The sequence below is a fragment of the Stylophora pistillata genome, chromosome 1, assembly GCF_964205215.1.
Source record: "Stylophora pistillata chromosome 1, jaStyPist1.2, whole genome shotgun sequence".
Taxonomy (NCBI): domain Eukaryota; kingdom Metazoa; phylum Cnidaria; class Anthozoa; order Scleractinia; family Pocilloporidae; genus Stylophora; species Stylophora pistillata.
The window spans coordinates 48168952-48191238 of record NC_142519.1 but is presented as its reverse complement, the minus strand read 5'-3'; the positions used below and the strand labels follow the sequence as shown (position 1 = coordinate 48191238).

Genomic DNA, 22287 nt, shown 5'->3' with positions numbered 1-22287 from the left:
TTATTACATTTACAAATGATTCAAGATTTCTCTGAGTTTTTGCGACGAGTTTTTCTGTACGATGGCCAATTTACCATTTAAACTTTGTTGATATATCCAAGTTATTTCGTTACCCTACCGACGCAGCCCCAAACAGTTTCTTTCGAAACTATCAGCCTAAATTTTTGCAACGCAGTTTGACGCATTTACGCCTAAGAATTTTAGTAATCATGCTGGAATCATGCTCGATCTTCTGACTACACTATTATATACAAAATCATGCCAGTATGGTTTATCTGAACCTATCAGTGACCGTCAAATAGCTTCAGTTAAAGTCTATCACATCTCACTATTTTTACTGCTCGTCAGTTCTGAATCTCAAGCGCTCTTTGGGTCTAAAGACTGGGAGGCCAGTCTCCAAATGTTTCTAAATATGCTAACTTTAAAATCATTCTCTGTATTCCAATTTTCGTCCAAACACATATTTCATTGAGAAACACACCGTCTCTTCGCTCCTTACAATTAGAATGTTCTCTACCTAGCGCGTAAATGTTAACAAATATCAGTTCACCATGATTTCCTATTCCATCCGAGACAAATAACAATGGTCGATTAGAGGGTGGTCTACGAGGTTGAATCACCTTGAACGACAGATATTCTTACAGGGATTTCTGTGGCAACAAACGAGGCCATAACTCTCCCATACAGACTTAACTGGCTCAGTTGATGATATGGTTATCGTATGGCCAAACAATAAACACAAAGTGTTTGTTCTAGTAACCACATAGGCGCAATAAAAAGAGAGAAACAAAACAAAACAAAAAGCACTCCTCTGCTCTAGGTGAACCTCTCTTTCTCTCTCTCTCTCTCTCCCTCTCTCTCTCTCTCTCTCTCTCTCTCTCTCTCTCTCTCTCTCTCTCTCTCTCTCTCTCCCTCTCTCTCTCTCTCCCTCTCTCTCTTTCTCTCTCTCTCTCTCTCTGTCTCTCTGTCTCTCTGTCTCTTTTTTTTCTGCCTGTTACATTTTTAAAAAATATGTTAAAAGTTATCGCTGTAGATGGGAAAAATTTAAACGGCGATCAATATCGGTTTTAGCCAGCCAAATGATTCAATTTGGTTTAACAAGTCCTTCTGAGTTATGGCCATGAAATAAAAAGTTATTTTTATTAAAATCATACGAAGAGAGTTAGATAAGGTGAGAAAAATGATCTACAGCCCCACAGCAAGCGAAACAAACGTTTATTGGCATAGTTCGTGAATATAGCAATTACGAAAGAAGGCTCCTGAAGGTAACTCTTCCAGTTGGTTGTAGGACAAGTCGCAACACTGACTAGAGTGAATAAGGAAACCTAGTATTAGGAGATATTAGGGATATGAGAGTCAAAGACTGAAGAAAACCATCGTTTGAAATGAGCTTCTATATATCATGGGATTATATTTTCAACTTTGGGAAACAGGCTGTCTACGAATCTTGAAATGCAATAAAGTGATATAAAAAGAACAGAAAATTTATGGGAGTTTCTTCATTACAATCAAGTGAATGAGGGCAACAAGAGTAAAAAAGAGACTGCGTTCGCTATGATTTAGTTATAGTGGAATATATCCCTGAAGTGTTATCTATTGAAGTATACTGCCTACGAGCTACCTAAGGCCAGATTGAGAGGAAAAAAGGTTCCAATCTAAAACGACGCCACTGAGAGGAAAAAACAGGAAACAGGACGAGTCGATTGCCTTCTCTCCAATCCCTCACCCCATTTTCCCTCATTTTTCACAGGTTTTCTTCGCTTCGATTTTTAATACTCCTTGTACTGTTATTGTAACCCAGCAGTCCATATTCTTTGATAGCCATTGAACTAAAAACAAGTCATCTTTTTCATGACATAAGCTCTCCAGCCTCTGTCATCTTGAAAGGTCACCCAATATACGTGGTATGGCACGCTCCACCACCTATTTACTTCTGCATCAATCTGTTGACTCTGAATCACCCACAAGTCCCGGTAAGTTATCTGGGATAAAAAGTCGTATAGAGCCAGAGACATATCACACCTTTTCGAGACATTTTATTTTGGTCCAAATGTTAACGCTTACAGCTTGTATTTTTAATTCAAAATAATATTGCCAAAGAAACAAGTCTAGGATGCCGGAGCTCTATGTCACATTACAAGTTGATGATATATTTTGAAGTCAGTTCGTTGTCAAAACTGTTCAGTGAGAATGACCCAGCGATGAGATAGTTTTAAAGAGAACTGAACCCAGTCAACTAACCTCCCCTCTCCCATATAATAGATACAAGGGAGTCTTGTGTGGATTGTCAGGATTGAAGTAAGTCATTATCAGATTAAAACAAATGTAAATTATTGCATCATATGCTGCGTTAATTGCCACTAATCAGATTAGCATTACACAGTCAACTGGGTGGAGGAGTCACTTTAAACAGGGCATTCTGTGCATTGAATAGTCAGGAGAGAAAACTAAGGATGAAAAATCTGAGTAGACCATCGCTGATTCCTGACATAGGTGATCTACTTCCAGCAGAGTTACTACTCGAGATGAGGAAAAGGTATCAGCATGCACAATAACTTATTTAAAACTGCGTCACCCTCGATCGTGAAGTCTCAGCATCTAAATTGTGACGCTTCTGTCTTCGGTGATCGAGATTACTTACTGCAGTATTCAGCACGCAACAAAAAAAGCATATAAAAATCATGCAAGTAATTGGTGCGCCCCCTGCTCTTTCACACAGAAATGTTTGATTAGGCAGATTTTTAATTACTTCGGTTAGAAAAACTGCAAGTTGAGTAAGTTTATCATCCATCGGATGATAAAGTTACTCATACTTGTTGCTGCGTACACTGAAGAAGCTCCGAGTGGGTGGTTTAAATATGGGATTACCATAGATTATTGCTCACTACTTCAAGATTACAGAATAGAGCCCGAGTCTTATTTAAGGTGTTAATCCACACCAGCCATAGTGGAACATGGTTCCTGTTGTATTTTCAGTTTTCAGTATCAGTGAGATTTGAAATTGCTTCTGACGCTGATGGATTTTCACATCGGTAAGACTTGAAGCTCTGTGATTAAATGTGCCGAGGTTCTAATATGCAAAAGTTTATTCCAGATTCCAGACTGTTGGATTTTGAAACCTTCAGGATGTTGATGCAACCGTTTTACACAATGACCCACGCACTTCTTTTCGCAGGCTGAATATTTCGTTCATAGCGAGATAGATTTCGCCGTAGTTAGGAAGAAACAACCAAATTTGAAGAAAGGTATGACATGTATGTGATTGACACTTCCCAATTTGAACATACCATGTGCATAGTGATCGCCTGTCGAATGTGAGTGAATCTGTAGAAAAGGAAGCCCTTGAGATTGAAACAAGAAGGTGATGGGTCATTTCCTATAAGTCGCCGTGCAGATGAATTTGAATTTTTTCAAAGAAGAGTGATTAGATTCAAATGGTGCCAGCCAACGCCTTATTTTTACATTTAGTCCATCGCAAACTGAGAGTTATACATGAAAGTTATTAATCTCCTCAGTATCGCTTAGCCGTTCCTCGTCGATATGTAATAGTTTGGATTGTATGGGTTGTCTCAGTTCTTGACTATTTAGTCATTTTCGCAATATCAATCATCTTCAATTACCATGTACATTATCGCTTTGGCGTTACGCTGTATTTCTTACTGAAGTTTTCATCGGGCGCGTTCCGAAAAAGACGAGAATTGGACATTTTTCGATAGTTCTTTACATTTCTGTGCAGAAATATTAACATTATGTCAACGTTCTTTTAACATTCTTTCATTTGTAAGGACCTCTTGAGGAAATTGTTTGTGCTGTTCTCTTGACAGTCAAAATCAATTAACAAAATTCTTAACCTAATTAACAAAAATCATTGATACGAGTGCAGGGTTAACCCATTTACTATCTGAATGATTGACACGTGAGTTCTTCATATAATTTCAAACCCTTCACAAAAGCTCACAGGTAATGGAATTGCGACATGTGAAAATGGGTAAACTAACTATCGAGGTTCAGTTGAGATTAGACATAGGCATGAAAGAAAGTACCATATCACAATCATTTACTTTGAAAAGCACTTCGAAGGAGTGTATCTGTGCTATTTTATTCAAAATGCAGATGTATCTATCCTGTCAAGAGAGGTTTTCTCGACTCTGTAAATCCGCGTAGCTCTCAACAGTCTCCACAATTTCTCCTAAGTGACGTCTATGGTATCAGTAAACAGCTTGAAAAATCGTTGTTGAGATTATAGACACGATTTAAAAAGTTACAGGAAAAACTTTTGACCCCTCTCTGCATTATCTGCTAAAGGATTTCAAAATTATGAGAGGTGACCTATCTTATACCTCTCCACGGAACCGTTGAAAATGAGGTTCGAAACATAATTTTATTTTTAGAAAATGTTAAGACCTTTGTAAATGAATAGTCAATAAGTGGGCAAATTAATATTATATATATGACAAACCTCTTGTTGTATGGTCATGCGTTAATTATTTAAATAAATATATTGAAAAAATTCTCTTTCATGGTATATAGATCGAAGCGAGTTTGACAATGAACAATGATCTCCTGAATTATGGTCGAATATGGGCCTGCGATACTGCGCATTGGAAGCTAAAATTTTACTCCGCTTAGTGATTGAGTTTTTGCGTTGCTAAGGTGACTCAATGGAATATTTTATTTATTTATTTATATATTTATCAACAACATTTTAGCAGAGATACCCAGTTCAGCATATGCTGGCTTAAATGGTTTAAATGGGGCTCTGCGTACCCACCCATCCTACCCCAGGGGAGGACATCCATCACACAGTAATCTCATGTGCGGGAAAATAACTTTTCCTACCCCTAACAGTTCTGACAGCCAGATTTCAAGAATCAGCAAATTGTTTTATTGTAGGATTGCTGATTTGAGCAAACAAGAGGCTCCAACTGATATTTCGGTAAGGATGGGTGTCAATCAGCCACAGTTTAAAAGCCAGGCGTCAGGGTATTATGAAGGACAATGGAGTTGCCGGCGGTTTGGATTCTCCATTCTATTACCTCAAATCGCTTCTGTACGAATTTGCTGCTGGACAAATTGCGATCTAAAAGTGCGAGAAACACTTGCACCAATGTAATTAAATAAAAAACTCTGATCTTGAAAGCCCTTCTCTAATTAAGACTTCGATGGATGTTACTGTCAGGTTATATTCGTAGGGTACCCAAACTAAATTATTTGTCAGAGAGCGATCAAGAACTAGCGATTATTCAAATACAACTGAATCAGTTCACCTGTGTTTTTTCGCCTTTACATATCGGACTGTCATCGGAATGACACTGTCAGGTTATATTTGTGAAATTCTGCGTGAGACTGTTTCAGTCTCTCCAATGTTGCAGCGATAAATAAAGATTTTTATGTGGGTTGGTACTTACAGTCTCCAGAGCTGTGTAGTCCTGTTGAAAACTCCCAGGGGTAAGTTATTTAACTGATTATTGGACAAGTCCCTGTCAACAAGAAGTCATTACGTCAGATAGTTAGATTTGCACTGTTAAACAACGTGTAGAACCTTTTTGGACTCTTACAAATAACATTGGTCCATGAGGTTTGAAGGGAGGTTTTTTCGATGAATACGAAGTGGGACTCTCCATTCGACTAGCCATGATAAAACTCTTTGGTAGAAGTATTTTTAGAGAGCTAATTCAAGATGTTTCTAGATGATGCTACAAAAGTTAATAGTTTAGCCGGCTCTCGATTACCCTCCTCCCCTGTCCTTAACTCATGATCGACGATTTTTTTTAAATAATTACGTAAATAAGTAGGTCGACAATGTGTTAGAAATCATTTTCCACTTTAAAGCCATTCCCTCCTCCGTGAAATATTTAATTGCCGTCACTTTCGCTAGAATGGTTACAATCGCATTGTTACTGAACATTTACGTCGCTGATAATGAAAGTAAAGCAATATTATCTAAGGCTTGCCAGACACTCAAAAACAGATTATTAGGTAAGTGGGAGCTTTTCACACATTGTTGTATTGAGTTGTTTCCATTTTCTCTTATGAGGGTCACTTTATTTATTCATATAATATGAATATACCTAACGTGAACAACTGATTCTGAATGGTCCACGCAAGTTAGTTATTAAATCAACTAAAACATCACACTTTCTATCGGTTTACTGGCGTAATAACCCACGCCGAGGTGTAAGAAGTCGCAATGGGGTTTAACTCAGCGGCCAACTGATTAAAGAAAACCTATGCTCTATTGCTTTTTAGATTTTCTTAGCCTTTGCTAGTCTTCAAAAGTGAAACAATCAAGGCGTTCAAATTCCTAGAACCGGAGAGTCTTTTTTTTTCATAGGATTGCTGGTTTGAGTAGATAAGAGACTCCAACTAATACTTCGGTAAGGACGGGTGTCAATCAGCCACAATCTTTAAAAAAATTTAAAAAAAACAGACAACGAAGTTACGGCGATTTGGTCGATTTTTTTTATCGATTTCTCTCGCCTTGAGATACATAAGTAAGGATGGGCCTTAACGTTACCAAACATCGGTAAAGGAGACTCGAAAGGGTTTTATTGACCCCGCGGTGAATGGATTCCAAGATACACCCAAGCAAATTACTCGCGAGAGAAATAAGCGATAGCGCGCGCGATCAGATCTGCGGGCGAGTTTTAAACAAATATGGCAGCCATGGCCTCTGTTGTTTCCTGGGGATGTGGTTGTTTGAGCAACAAAAATGGAAAGTTTACTTCTTGAAAGCAGGTAGGAAAACAGAAGTTTGTCTTCAGAAGAGTCGTAACTGACTTAAACAATGACTGAAAGGAATTTGAAAAATCTTATTTCATTCCTGAACTAAGAAAAAGCAGTTGTTATTGTATCAGTTTTCGACTAAATTTTCGAACTTGCGCTATATGTTTTTTTCAGCCAAAATTATAGGGTCGGAAAGTAATAGTTAACTTGCCAAGTTAATCATTAACAGTCATTTAACTGACAACTGACACATCGCCGAAATTTGAACTGACAACTGACATTCGTACCCCCAACCCCCCCCCCCCCCCATCCAGACCCTCTTAAATGGCATACTCTGATCTTTCAAACCCGGTCTAACATTTAAAAAGTGTCATAGTCAGGTTATTTTCGTACGGCACCCGAACTTAATTCTTCCTGAGATGTCGATCAAAATGGGAAAGGTATTAACTGGACTTACTGCAATAACTACAGATTATTCCAATACAACTGAATTCGCCTTTTTTTTTCTTTTAACCATCGGACTGCCATCATGCATTAAAGTAACTTACGAAATTCATAGTCGTCCATTTGATTTTCCATTCACTCTAACAGCATTTATTTGGCATTAGCTCCAATTTTAACATCAAAAGTGAAATCAAGAAAGTCGTCGAGGCTCCTTGTCGCATTGCAAGTGTTCCCAGCAGGTAGCTTATCGTGTCCAAGTGATTTTGCTTAAGCCATAAATTGCGATAACGTGCTGTGCGCTCTTTGTTACATTGCTGTAGAGATATATCAGTGACATATATCGGAAGAAAATTACCTTTACGCTGTACTTTTAATCATCTCAGTTGATAGTCTTTCACCGTTAACTGTGGTGAAGTAATTTTTTGCTCTTTGGACTATTTTCTCCATAAAGGCTTTGTGATCGATTTTAATTTGACTCCCCTTCGAGAAGACTATTTTATTCAGTTGCGGCACAAACGATGTTCATATTTCCCATGCAATGCACCTTTTCGCGTGACCAAATGTAGTTATTTAAGCTAAGAGGACTTTTCCACTACCGTGTATAAAACTCGAGTCCCGGAGTTGCCGAACAGAGCATTATGCTGAGCTTGACCCATTTTTAAGGCTGACATAGTTCTAGCAGGTTTTTAAGGAAAAATTTCAACAGTATTGCGTAACGGTCTAAGATCCCAAGATCACAGTCTACTCGAGTATCAATTTGATCGTTAACAGAAAGTTCAGAACGCCACAACCAGCGTAATTGCACAAACTAAGAAATTTGAACACATTACATCAGCTCTCGTAGACGTACTCTTGCTTCCTGTATCATTCAGAGCTCAATTTAAAATCTGTGTTTTTCTATTTTTAAGTCGTTAAACAATCTAAGATCTGTTATCTCTATAACCTGCCTCCAACTATGCTCTTCGCTAACCTACACAATCTCTTCTGTTCGTTTCCCGGTCACCTGCTCTAGACTCGAGGATCGCTCTTTTTCTTATGCTGCTCCTGTCTTATGACATTCGTTGCCGTAAGTTACCAACCAGATCCTTTAGCCGCGTAGCTACTTTTAAGAAAGAACACAAAACGGTTCTTTTTAGGAAAGCTTTGGTTTCTAGTTTTTGATAAATAATGAGGCGCTTTTAAACATGCGCATAGTTTTTAGCGTTATTCATTTTTTTTTTCTTTTGCTTATTTCATTAATTTTATTCAAGAACCCATTTAATTACGATACGGGTAGAACAAATTTAAAGGTCATCAATTTCGTCACTTCTTGTTCCTTTTCATTCTTCTTTTTCTTTCCTTTTAATGGATTCATCGATGCGCCAGTTGACATGTGCCTTGTATAGGCGTGGTTGTCTGCAATTTTATAATTTGGCGATTAGTTACACCGTCCGTAAATTACTTTTGATACCGCCTGAGTTCACTTCCAGTTTACTCAATAACAGTGCCGTTTCTAGTCTGTTGCAACGCTAATAGGGAACTTTAGCATCACGTTTACGGCAAACGGCGAACCTGAGGAGGTCACGTGACCACCGCTTTGCCGTCGCGTTTGCAGTTTGCGGTTCCAGTTTCGACGGGAAGAAGGCGCTCCAGCCGTAACTGACTTACGGGAAGGTTTTTTTGGCCACTTAACGAAACCAACTTACGTTTGACACTTTTAGTAAGAATTTTCTACCATTTATGAATCCAAATGTCGTTTTTTTGTGATTAAAAAAACAATGTATTTCACATGATCTAAATGGAAGAAAGCCGAGTGGCGAAAGAACTTGAAAACAAAATTGCGGCTCGAAGTTCCTAACCATGTGCATGCAAAGAAGCACAGTTATGGAGTTCTGTATCGATGTATGCCTTCTTCCATTTCTAGAAAATGCCTTTTAGATAGCCAAACACTTCCCAAGAGGTGATGCTGGCGACCGAAGTGGCCTAGCGAAGGTCAAAATGTCCCGCTGATTATAAAGAAATTCCGAGGGTACTTTCCCCTTTTTTTCGGAAGACAAAAAACCCGTCGTGCTCTCAGGGCGAGCTTGTAGAGAAAGGATGAATGGCCTTATCTCAAAATACCTTGAAGAAGATAAAAAGGCTCTTAAAAGGTAGGCTTTTCCCGCCAAAAGACGCCAAGGCCATGCTAAATTCAATTTTGGTGACGACGGCAAACGGGAAACCTCAAACAGCTAGCAGCCGTTTGCCGTTTGCAGTAAACGCGATGCTAAAGCTCCCTAATGACATAGCTAAAACTGCAAAGCTGACCTCTGACACTTTTTGGTCTTCTGGATATTATTTATCCGATACCTTAGTGTACATCTATTTGTGAGATCACCGTTTCACAGGAGCGGTTTTGGAAACTGCTCGCTCCGAGGATCGGCAATGTCGATAGCTTCATGTCTTGTACAATGTAGGAATAGTTTTGTTGTGCCGTTACCATGCTAATCACCCTTTTCCCTTTGTGTAGCTCTGTAATTCAATATGCCGAGGTCCTTATATGCCAAAATTTATTTCAGATTCCAGACTGTTGGATTTTGAGACATTCAAGATGTTGATACAATCATTTTACACAATGACCCACACGCTTTTATTTGCAGGCTGAATATTTCGTTCACAGCGAAATTTATCTCGCCGAATCAGATGTCGTCTTCTTGGACTTTGAGAAAGCGTTTGACTCAGTCCCACACAAACATCTCATCTCTAAGCTTGGCCGATATGGTATCAATGGTCAGATTCTCGAGTGGCTAGGTGATTTCCTGCAAGATCGTTTCCAACGTGTTGTTCTGGAAGGTGAAAGCTCAGACTGGTCCATGGTTTACTCTGGTGTCCCTCAGGGAAGTATTGTTGGGCCAATGTTGTTCTTGTTGTATGTCAACGATATACCTGAGAACTTATCGTGTTCAAGTGAAATGTTTGCCGATGATACTCTATTGTTTAACTCAGATCATCCATCATCTGTTCATCAACCTGTGTGTGAAAGCTTGTCTCAGATCGTAGACTGGTGTAAAAAGTGGCTTTTGAAACTTAAAGCAACTAAATCCAAATGTATGAAAATCACGAGATCTAGATCTGTAACACCTTGCTCGTACAACATCAATTCAATCCCACTGGAACAGGTTAAAACACACAAACATCTTGGAGTCATTATATCATCTGACTTATCTTGGAAACCGCATGTTCTCTCTGTTGCTGCTAAAGCAAATAAGATACTTGGCCTACTAAAGCGCACATTTGGGAAAAGCTCTGAAGCAATATCAATTGGATACAAGTCTATGGTTCGGCCAATTGTTGAGTATGCCTGTCCTGTGTGGAATCCACATCAACAATATCTTTCTGATAAGCTTGAAAGAGTGCAAAGGAATGCTTCCAGGTGGATCCTTGGTAGTTCTATCGACTACAGTGAACGTTTGAAGTATCTTGGCTGGCCAACACTCAACTCGCGTCGTGAATTTCTTAGTTTAGTGCAATTATTCAAATTCATTAATGGTTTTTCAAGAGTAGACTTATGTAATTACTTAACTTTCTCCAATAGTCGGACGAGATCTACCAACAATGTCAGAATCTGGACGCCTTATGCTCGAACAAATATCCTCAAGAACTCTTTTTGGTATAAATATATAAAAATCTGGAATGACTTGCCAAGTGACATAGTTAGCTCTAGCTCTGCTAGTAAGTTTAAAAAAAACTGAAAGAACACATTTTTAAATAATATCTATAATATTGCACCAATATCCTTTCATCAATTAACTTGTTTTTTCAATAATTTTTACCTTTACATTTTAGTTTTATTTTTATTGCATATTGCTTTTATTCTGGGGGCTGCCGTCAATGAGAATTTAGTTCCTCTCTGGCTTGACCCTTTTTGCCTTTTTGCATCTCGATGTTATTTCTATTGTTATCTGTCTGTATTATTATTATTATTATTATTATTATCTTATTATTTAGGCAAATGAAGTTATTATAAATAAATAAATAAATAGAAGTTAAGAGGAAACTATCAAATTTGAAAGAAGGTATGTCATGTGTGTGATTGACACTTCCCATGCAATTTGGACATACCATGTGTTTAGTGATCGCCGGTCGAATGTGAGTGAATCTGAAGAAAAGGAAGCCCTTAAGATTGAGACAAGAAAATGATGGGTAATTTCCTACAAGTCGCCGTGCAGGTGACTCAAAGAACAGTGATTAGAATCAAATCGTGCTAACCAACGCCACATGATTGTTGACACTTAGCCCAGCGTAAACTGAGGGTTCTACGTGAAAGTTATAAGTCTCCTCAATATCACTTAGCCGTTCCTCGTCGATATGTAATAGTTTGGATTGTATGGGTCGTCTCAGTTTCTTAAACTTTTACTTATTATGGTAATATCGATCTTCTTCAATTCTCATGTACATTATCGCATTGGCGTTACGCTGTATTTCTCCGTAAATTTTTTATCGATCGCGCTCCAAAAAAGACGAGAATAGGACATAATTCGATATTTCTTCACAATTCTGTACAGAAATATTAACATTCTGTTAAACGTTCTGTTAACATTCTTTACCTCTTGAGGTAGTTTTTTGTACCGTTCTCAAGAAGTGTTTCATGAGTTAGGCTTTCCTCAAAGTGCCAGGGTGTGGCAGTCAAAATCAATTAACAAAATTCTTAATCTAATTAACAAAACTCATCAATAAGAGTGCAGTGTTAACTCATTTGCTCTCTGAATGATTGACGCGCGACTTCTTCACATAATTTCAAACCTTTTCACCAAAGCTCACGAGTACTGAAATTGCAACGTATGAAAATGGGTAAATTAAGTATGGGGGTTCAGTTGTGATTCGACATCGACATGACAGAAAGTGCCATATCACAATTATTTGCCTTGAATATCACTTCTAAGGTGTGTGTGCTATCTTATTCAAAATGCAGATGTATCTACCCTGTCGAGAGAGGTTTTTTCGACTCTGTAAATCCTTGTGGCTCCGAACAGCTTTCACAATTTTTTCTGGGTTATGTGTACGGAATCAGTTAAAAGCTTGAAAAACATGTTGTTTAGATTATCGACAGGATTTAGAAGTTAAAGGAAAACTTTTGACCTATCTCTTTATTGTCTGCTAAAGGATCTCAATATTATCACAGATCACCTGTCTTATACCTCTCCTCAGAACAGTTGAAAATGAGGTTCAAACAGAATTTTATCTTTAGAAATAAAAATGTTAAAGTGCACCTAAACCCAAAATTTTTTTCGCTTAACGAAATAAGCTTATTTTTTGGAGTATTTCTCTGAAATAAATTTTTAATTTGCTCAAATCTTTAATTTTTTGTGCCCAGTCAAAATACGGAAAGTCGGCCGCCATCTTGCCCCACGACCGAGTTTAAAGAGGAATGCCTCTAGCGGGTAATGTGACGTCAAATCGAGAACACGAAAGTCTTAATTTCACACATTTTCACTTGTTTGGGAAGGTTGTCGTCGATTTTGTCCGAAATATGCCGACTAGGTGTGTTGTATGAGGAATGTAGGAAGCGCGATACCCTCTTGCAAATTCGCACGTTGCTACATCCTGCTACAACACAATTTGGGTTTAGGTGTCCTTTAAGAAAAAAATTTACTGTCAGATGCGAATATTGACCATACAATACACGATTATTAAGTCTAAAGCTCGTCAAAAAAGACAATTAATGATTCAGTGACGATTAATAGCCGTACTTTCCACGATTATTAATTGTAATAGAACACGCTTTGCGACTAATAATGGCAAGAAAAGTCCTTTGCGACTAACAATCTTAATTTTAGGACTTGACGCCAAATAATCGTTGAATTTTTCTCTCCGCAAATTAATTTTAATCTTAATTGTTAAGTTTAACATCATGTCTAATGTTGCCTGCGCACTCTGTTTAAGTTTCTTCATCCCATTTATCGCAGTGATTGTTATTTTAAACGTTCAGTTAACTTGACACGTAATTTAGTTTTTCAGTTGTTCACCCGTAATTGCACACCCGTTTTTTGCCACATAAAGTACCTTAGTTGTGGAGGCAGTCAAGGCATAAGTTTTAAGTTAATTAACAGGCTTTACTAAAGTTCATTTTTTTGTTTGTCTTAAACACTGAGGCCGAGAGCCAATTTAGCTCCTTTCTACTTTAGATCACATTGTGTAATTAAATACGGATCTTCCTCTGTATTAGCTCTTTTGTCTTCTGTTCGAGGAACAATGGCTACTTTTTGTACAATGGGTGGCCTTATTTAGAGTGCCCCTTAAACGAAAATTGACGATTTTACTTTGGGTTAATTTGTTTACAGAATGTTGAATTGGATCAAGTTAAAACCCTTTCGCCTTTAAAAACTCTAAACAAACCTTTGAGGACCAATTTTTACCGCTTCAAAGTCGTCCAAAAATCATCCGCCATTTCTGAAAACATGTTCCAGCCGAGCCCGCAATTGTACAGCAGAAAAAATCTTCATGACGTTAAAGGCTCAAAAAATTTATGTTTGCTTTGTCACAACTCTCTTTGTTCGTTGCACAAAGAATCACACATATTACTTTTTTGAGAACTGTTTCGTTGTCAGTCGTGAAATGACAATGCCTCCTGTTTAGCTCAATGGATAGAGCGCTGGACTGTTGTGCGGGAGGTCGAGGGTTCAAGCCCTCGGCTCGACATTTTAAGACCAACACTCAAGGTCTTAAAATGATTGAGAAGAACATGCTACCTTTCTTTAACATCAAGGAATAGTTAGATATAGTCAAGAATATTCTTAACGAATGCCTATTTGACATTTTCTTTATTTCGGAGACAAAACTCGATGGTACAACCTCCGATAGTTTTCTCCAACAACCGGGATTTTGCACTATTCGACGTGATCGCAAGAAAGGAGCTGGTGGCTTGATAGCTTTTGTACGGGAAGATATTTCTGTCTGTCGACGACGTAATCTGGAGCCCGAATCAGTCGAATCATTATGTCTTGATGTCATGGATTCTAAAAAGGCTCGCTTTATAGAGTGTGCGTGCTACAGATCAGCTAAATTCTGTAAAATTACTGATTTCTTGTCGTCGCTTACATCAGCTATTGAACTTATGTATACAAGCCGTCAGGAAATATTATTGATTGGTGATTTTAATATCGACTTGCTTGTTGGGGAGCATGGTGTTGATGCTGAGGATAACTCACTCATGGACCTTTCTGATAGGTTCTGTTTGCAAAACCAAATTAGTGAACCGACAAGGGTGACTGAAAAAACAAAGTGTTTATTCGATGTCATTCTCGCTAGCAATCCGGAACGATATGCAACTTGTGGTAATTTGCATATGGGTCTCAGTGATCACAATCTTATCTATGCAGTGCGAAAGAATAAATTACCAAGGGCTAAGGCACGTGATATTTAATACAGAAGTATGTGACAATTTGATATAGACAGATTTTTAAATGACCTAAAAACTGTTTCCTTTTGACCCCTCTCTTTATTGTCTGCTAAAGGATCTCAACATTATGACAGATCACCTGTCTTATACCTCCCCTCAGAACCGTTGAAAATGAGGTTCGAACAAAATGTTATTTTTGGAAATAAAATGTTAAAGTGCACCTAAACCCAAAAATGTTTTTTCGCTTAACGAAATAAGCTTATTTTTTGGAGTATTTCTGTACAAAAATTTTTTAATTTGCTCAAATCTTTAATTTTCTGTGCCCATTCAAAATACGGAAAATCGGCCGCCATATTGCCCCACGACCGAGTTTAAAGAGGAATGCCTCTAGCGGGTAATGTGACGTCAAATCGAGAACACGAAAGTCTGCATTTCAAACATTTTCACTTGTTTGGGAAGGTTATCGTCGATATTGTCCGAAATATGCCGACTAGGTGTGTTGTATGAGGAATGTATGAAGCGCGATACCTTCTTGCAAATTTCGCACGATTATTAAGAGGCTGTCTCTCTTATTTCCACCGGGTCAATTTTGCGTCAAAAATAATTTTGCCTGAAACTCTGTCAACACAAAGAGTTAACTTAGGAAAGAACTAAAATTAGATTTGGTTTGACTGCGTTAGGGGCCCCAGTTATTTCCCAGTTCGTATGGACCGTCGCATACGACCGTCGCATAGTTTGCCAAGAAAGCTAGAATTAGCCCTCTCAATATATTTGAAAAGGCAAATTTTAATATATTCTGACCACTATAAGTCGCCATCGTCCGATGGCCGTAAATAACCTTTATTTAAACGCTACGTTTTGGGATTTGAGACCTGTTTGACAACTTTATCTTACACAGCCGTTAAGTTTAGACCTTTATAGGCAAAAGAATGCAAAAACACTTGTATGTTTTCGATTTTTCAAAAGTTATGACCGTTTGAATCATCACATGTACGGGCATTCGCGATTTTTTCACCTGCACTTAAATCAAACTACTGGAGCAAATTTAGTCATAAATACAGCTTACGCACTTTGCAGCCCGGCTTCATGGCTAACTTCAGTATTTTTCAAATAACCAAATCGCTGAAATCCATGACAACCTCAACGAATAGCTAGGTATTGCCTTCGAAAAGTAGGCGGCATCCATCGGGATTCGTGGTATCAAAACAAATGGTTGGAATTATGGCCACATTTCGCGGTTCATGATCATCCATTTAATATCACTTCCGAGCTGAATTTTTCCAGAATCAGAATATGAACTCTCCATATCTAAAAGCTAAGGGGGAAATGAAGGTTTTATGCTTTTAAAGTGAAGAAATAATCGCCTAACTTTAGATCACGACGATCCCGTTCGATGATATACTGTTCTCACAAAGGTTCGCACAAAAGACCGTTGATAGTTTGTGTCGCATGATTTTGTTCTATCCCAATTTACACCCCAATGTAATATTTGGGGAGAAAATTGTGGCTGAAAAGAATAAATGCTTTTACCTGGAGTTTGATATGATATAATTAATAAATTAATTTCAAATGTCCTGAGTTTGCTTCTGTCGGTTCCGTGTCGATTTTTGTCCACAGACCAGCAACCTGTCAATAACCGGAGAAATCGGCTACCAACGAGATAAAGACAACAACAACAACAACAACAACAACCTTTATTTATGTGTCAAATCTAAAATAGCAGTTATACAACCACTAACTGGGGACACTAAATACTACCTAAAAATTTGAGAAATTTAAAAATAAAACAATATATATGTACAATTTAAAATCTAACCTAAGTCTTACATAAAAGGCAGTTTTCACATTTACTATCAGTCAATTTAGAAACAAGGTCTATTCTACGTATGTTACATTTAAAAGATGATATGGATGTCAGTTCTCTTACATTTCTTGGTACAATTGCCCATATTTTGGGTCCCATATATCTAAGCGAATGTTTTCCAAAAGTGACAGTATTAAATCTAGGTATACCAAAATCATTATTACGCAGTGTGTACCTAAGTTGTGGAATTTGAAAAAGGCTACATATGTAATTAGGAGATAAATTGTTCTTTACCTTATACATAAGAATGGCTATATCCTGTAGTCTTCTGTTCTGCAGTGTACTTAGGTTAGCCATGTCTAATAATTTATCATAACTACTCCCCTTATCACAGTAAACTGCCCTAAGTGCCCTTTCTTGAATACGTTCCAATTTTCTAGTATCACTCGCCCTACAAAAATGCCAGACAAGATGGCTGTATGTTAAATACGGAAGAATGGCTGCCTTAAACAACTTCAGCTTGGTGTCTGTTGGTATCATATTCCTGAGCCTCATCAGGACTCCAACACGCTGGCTACTCCTCTTACAAATGTTAGCAATGTGTTCATCAAATTGAAGCATGCTTGGTATGAACAGATGTTATAAGTGTTGCTTCTAGTATATTTTCAATAGTTTTTATAAAAAATATATCACTGACTGTGAGAAGCTGAACACACTAATCCCTGTTTTTGTTAAAAATAATTTTCACATAAGGAGCAAGGCTCAGTGCGATGCCTATATAGTGTATCAGACACTGCTTGACATTTCGTCAAACTAGGTACTATCTTTCACTGATTTAGTTATGAATTGTAAGTGCGTCAAGCAGGACAAAATTGAATGTCAGAGATATTATAAGATTTGAGTATTACATCGCCAGAAATCACGGACATTTCGAGCCCGCTAACAATTATCAGCGGTATATCGTATTACACTCCAGAACAATAGAATATCAAGAGAATTCAATATGGCGGCGATCATGGCTCGATCTGCAAAGAAGCGTGTTTCGTACCACGACTTACACAATTTGAGCACCGCGGATCCTCTATTTGATGAAAATAAAAAGAAAAGAAGAACAGCACGTAAATCTTTGGGATTGTTCGAGGCAGAGCGAATTATTACAAGCCGGGAGGACTCAGAGGTAAAACGCGAAGCTTTGATTATATTCAGTTATATTTCATGATAAGTTTATGAAAGGAAAAAATTGACACGTTAATTAGTTTATCCATATTACATTTTTAAGGGAACGAAATACCTTATTAAGTGGAAAGGCTTCAGCGCATTTCAGAATACTTGGGAGCCTGAAGAACACCTTTCCCAACTTTTGTTGAGGTAAGTTATATTCACCATTAACCGCATTAGCAATATATTGATCAATTTGGTCAACTTGCTGTCTGATTGTTAACACAAGGGTACTCTAACTTTCAACAGACTTCCCTGATACCATACACATGGAAAGAATATGAAAGAAAGCACATAAGAAAACAGTAATGAATCACTGTTTTGGTTATACAAGACTGTTCACTCTGGCCGCTATCAACTTTGCATTGGTACATGTACTTGCTGTTAGTGTTGACTTTTATAATGCTTTTGTGTAGCTCTCAATATTGACTAACCAAGTGAGCTTGGAAGTACACATCCTAAGAACTGGGTTGTGAAAGTAAAACGTTTAAGTTTTAAATTAAAATTAACTATTTTTTGCAGGTACTTTGAGTCTCCAAAACCACATGTGGACACTGTCCAGGAGTGTGTGGACAGACTGAGAGTCTCCTTATCGGATGCTCTCAGGCACAAAGGTCCAACACAGGCTGTATCACTGGAATTTCGCCATGATGTCTTCAAATATCTATTTAGTGGAAAGGGAAGACATGCTGAGGAAAAGAACTGGCAATTATACGAAGAAAACGATTTTAGTAGATGTAAGCTTCCTACCAACTGGAGCTGTATATTAGATAAACATGGAGATGGAGTTAGGATTAGGTTTCCAGTTAAAATGAGGAGATTCCTTAGCCTATCTCCAAAAACCTATGAAAGGGTGGCTGAGGTTGTTGTTGAAGCCCCGAGGGCCTATACTGAAAAGATTTCAGTCAAGTTTGTTAAAGTCTCATCATCATGTAATTAGTCAAATTTATATAACATTTTGATATACAGTAACCAGTAAATGAGTACAAGGAGGACTAAATTAGTTAACCTATTATTCTCAGTGCTTCATTGTTTTTGCATGGTGAAATGAATTTTAACAGACTTACTGAATAATGTTATTTCCTAAGTAAATTTACAGATTATATTTATTGTACTTGAGAATTTTCGACAAGAGCCACTAGGTCTTTTTTTTTAAATTTAGTTATATTTTTCACTTTCATTCCTTTTCTTTTGATGACTTCTTTGAGTTGTGCAATTGTCATCTTGTTATAATCTTGGGTGGCACAAGTGGGGCTTTCATCAGATATTTCATCATCCTCGACCCGTTCCATGTACATGGATGTGCTTGCCGAAGAAGCCCGTTGTTCTTTCCTTTTTCGATGGATTTCATCCTCCCAGTAATCTAGCTTCCTTTTAGTGTAGGTGGCTTTCTTACGTTCATGGTGCTTTAGTTCCCACTGCCTACTTTCTGTGCAAAGTATGTCTCTGGCAGCATCCCACTTATTTGACTTGTGAAAGTGGATTCTCTTAGCATCATCGTTATTTTTTTCTACTCCTTGCCCGGTAAATTGTTTGAGACAACCATGCTTTTGCACAAAGAAAGGAAGGTGGTAGGGAATAAGGTGCATATAGGGGGTTACTCTGGGTCTGGTATACCCTTGGCGAACACCTCGTAGAGAACAGAAAAGTTCAATCCAAGCCTTTGCATCAAGAAATATGTCATGAGCAGAAGTGTTGGTGAGGTTAAAATCAGAAATCTTGTCATACAAGTGGCCAAAATCAACCCACAGTTGTTTAACTGTTGCAGATGTATTTGGGTACAGGAATTCCTGAAGGTTAGAGGGCAATCCACTCAGGAGTTTCTTTTTCTGGGACCCAAGGAGACTTGTAAATTCTTTGACCTGGCTTTCAGAGCCATCAGCATTCTTTTTGTTCCAGACAGAAAAAGATATTCCCAGGTCATTTATAGCTTTCACTAGTCTTGTAAGGTATATCCCTTTAGGTTGGCCTCTAGGCTTATCAAAATCCTCCACAGCATCCCTCTCCAGTACCTCATCAATGATATTCTGTAGTAGTTTGTCAGTTATTCGTAACAATAAATGAAGTTCATCAGGTATTACATGTGTTAGTGGAATGTTTAGAAGTGGCTCATGAATGCATCCAAAGTTATCTTTAGAAGAGCAGAGTGTTTTCATTTCTTCGAGAGTGCGCCTCATTGGTTCCTCATTGTAATGGTGGATGGGCTTGCTTGTGTCCCACCTGTCATCTTTGTGAATTTTGCACCAGGCACAAGCATAATCAGCTGTAGCTGAGCTCAACCCCAGGATCATGAGAAGGAACTTCATATCCCCACCTAGAAAAAATTCTAGTTCAACATCCTCTCCATCAATTGCTATTGTACCTGTGCTAATTAGTTGATTTACCTCATCAAAAAAATTTGAGAGTGATGTTTTTAGGGTTTCATATTTCTCTGGCCCATTGATGATTGCTACTGTTCTGTTATGCTTAGGGGACATGACACTTTCATTCAACTGTAGTAATGTAAAGGACATCATCATAAAGTTTGTTGTTCTTGACATACGAGCACCATCCCCACTCAATTTGACTTGAATTTTTCCTTCTTTCAGTTCAGGTTCCTTCATAAGGAGCTCCCTGACATGATCCTTTAATGTAGAAGTGAAATTTAAACATGATCCTGAATACTTTCCAGGTGTTCTCTCGATATGATATAGTTTGTTCATTGCTGTTCTTGACTGTTTCACAAGATAGGATTTGGGTAGGCCTTCAGTGATCATGGAAAGTTCATGATACGCTTCATCACCTACACAAAACTTATCAAGCAGGAACAAAACCTGTTCCACTTTGTTTTTCTCTTCTTCATCCAAATTTGCATGTCCATGAGGGGTAGAATTGGATGCAGAGTAATTTAAGCTGTGAATTAAGCCCTCTTCATCCTGTAGTTTTATCTCTGTCAGTTCCAGTCCAAAGCTTTTGCAAAACCACAAGGCACATTGTGCTTTGCTTTTTAAAAGGCGAAGCTTCCTACCTTGTTGTTTAGTTCCTAGCTGATTATATTTTTTCCCCTGACATTGTAGTGATGCACTTTTTTCAAGGGCTTCCACATAATCTGCTAAGTCTTTGTTGACCTGTTTCAGATCTGTTATTTCTTCTTGCAGTTCATTGATCTCCCTTATCATGTCATCATACAATTTCTCCTTTTCTGCTGCCAAATCATTGAACTTTCTTTTCCATTCGTCAAGTTCATGCTGAGATTTTTCAATTTCAGACTTAAGGGATTCAAATGTCTCCACTTCATTCCTTCTTATACTCAGTTTATATACTTTATCATCCAGTTGCTTCTTTTTTCTCCCACTTGTTTTCCTGTAGGTACTCTTCACCACAGCTGCTGTCTTATATAATAGTTTCTCTACACGTTCGCAGCCCCTCTTGACCATAAACCACCCATCAACCACAGTTGAGTTGAGAAGGTCTAAGTAAGTTGCTTTGATGGCTGTATCTTCCAAAATCTCACCCCATAAGCGTAGCAATGGCCAAGGAATCTCCACACAAAAAAGAAATTCATATTGTTGAGCAGCCTGCTGCTTAACGTAACGAAGAGGGAACTCGGTGCTCAGGCTTAATTTCCATTCAAGCTCACGTTTTTTGTAATCAGTCAATATCTCAGACATGATGTCAGAATTTTGATTTGCTTTTTTAAAATTCTCGCGCCAAGACTACTGAATTTGCATTCAACGCCTGGCATATTTTTATTCCGCAAAGGACCTGAGAACTAATTTATTCCAGCAAGAACATAAACAAATATGGCCGACGATTCGAAGATCAGCGATGCTCGTGTTTAACCATTTCAATCATAGTTTTCAAAATGGCGTCTCGTCACTTACTCAACATGGAATATAAGGGATATTCTGGCGCGTTGGGAAGTTTTTTGATGGGAGGAAATGGCAATTTTACAGGATATTTGGACGCTTCGAACTCAGTAGCAGTCAATTCGATCGAGAGCAATTGACTTCATTGATGCACTTTCCTGTAATAGGCGAGTGTTTGGGATGGAGAACGACGGATTTTGAAGAACTGTATGGCGACTTAGGTCAATGAACAATGACAAAAGAACTGGCTCGGGAAGTAAGTGGTTTTTATTTATCGAGTCACTGTGAGGTTTGATGAATAGCAGAATCAGTACTGAATATGTCTAGATCGAGAGCAGACGGGACCACGAGCTCCTGATTGTTATATTTTAGAAATTGTACAAATTTCCATACAGTTTCTTATATTATTTGGACGCCATTATGGACGAAATACGCAAGCGCGGCCGCCATCTTGTCCAATATTTCTGCCAATGACACTGTAGCAACGCCGTTAGAACTCGATATAGGAACTAAAGGCAGTTTGTATCTGTAGAGCATATTCTACACTCTTAGCAACTGGATAAGACATGTTTTACATAATTCTACTGTGAAACACATTGACAATCCCTAATCTAGTCCGACAGTTTGTCTACGAGGAGCTGCTTTTTGTCTCTCAGTTTAACAGGGATCTCAAAATGACTACAGATGGCTCGCAACAAAACCAAATTGAATTTCTGAAGTGTGTTACGGTGGTAACGTTCACAGAGGTCGTACGTGTCGTAGCAGATTGGATGCGAGACTTTGATCTCTTTGTAAACTTTGTCTACCAGATCTTGTCTCTCAGAATTCTCCTGGACGCATTGGACATCTTCCTCCTCGTCCAACGATATCCCGATCACACCCTGATCTTT

General features: G+C 38.1%; 2 protein-coding genes across 2 annotated transcripts in view; one reads left to right on the top strand and one right to left on the bottom strand.

Annotated features, from left to right (window-relative positions):
• Positions 1–16952, bottom strand: part of LOC148742854 (uncharacterized) — a 114113-nt gene extending 97161 nt beyond the window's left edge. Inside the window, exon 1 of the mRNA XM_088748865.1 lies at positions 16822–16952. Within this exon, the coding sequence (XP_088604991.1) occupies positions 16822–16952 (131 nt within the window). The remainder of the gene's footprint in view (positions 1–16821) is intronic.
• Positions 16953–17246: 294 nt separating this feature from the next.
• LOC148742853 (chromodomain Y-like protein) lies at positions 17247–19626 on the top strand. Its single transcript, XM_088760459.1, has 3 exons — positions 17247–17508; positions 17611–17699; positions 18072–19626. Exons 1-3 carry the CDS (start codon positions 17335–17337, stop codon positions 18487–18489), a joined length of 681 nt encoding a protein of 226 aa, XP_088616585.1. The 5' UTR covers positions 17247–17334; the 3' UTR covers positions 18490–19626.
• Positions 19627–22287: the final 2661 nt, after the last annotated feature.

Coding starts and splice junctions, on each gene's coding strand:
- LOC148742853 (XM_088760459.1), top strand. CDS start 17,335: ATGGCGGCGATCATGGCTCGATCTGCAAAGAAGCGTGTTTCGTACCAC. Junction 17,509..17,610: donor CAAGCCGGGAGGACTCAGAG/GTAAAACGCGAA, acceptor TACATTTTTAAG/GGAACGAAATACCTTATTAA. Junction 17,700..18,071: donor CTTTCCCAACTTTTGTTGAG/GTAAGTTATATT, acceptor TATTTTTTGCAG/GTACTTTGAGTCTCCAAAAC.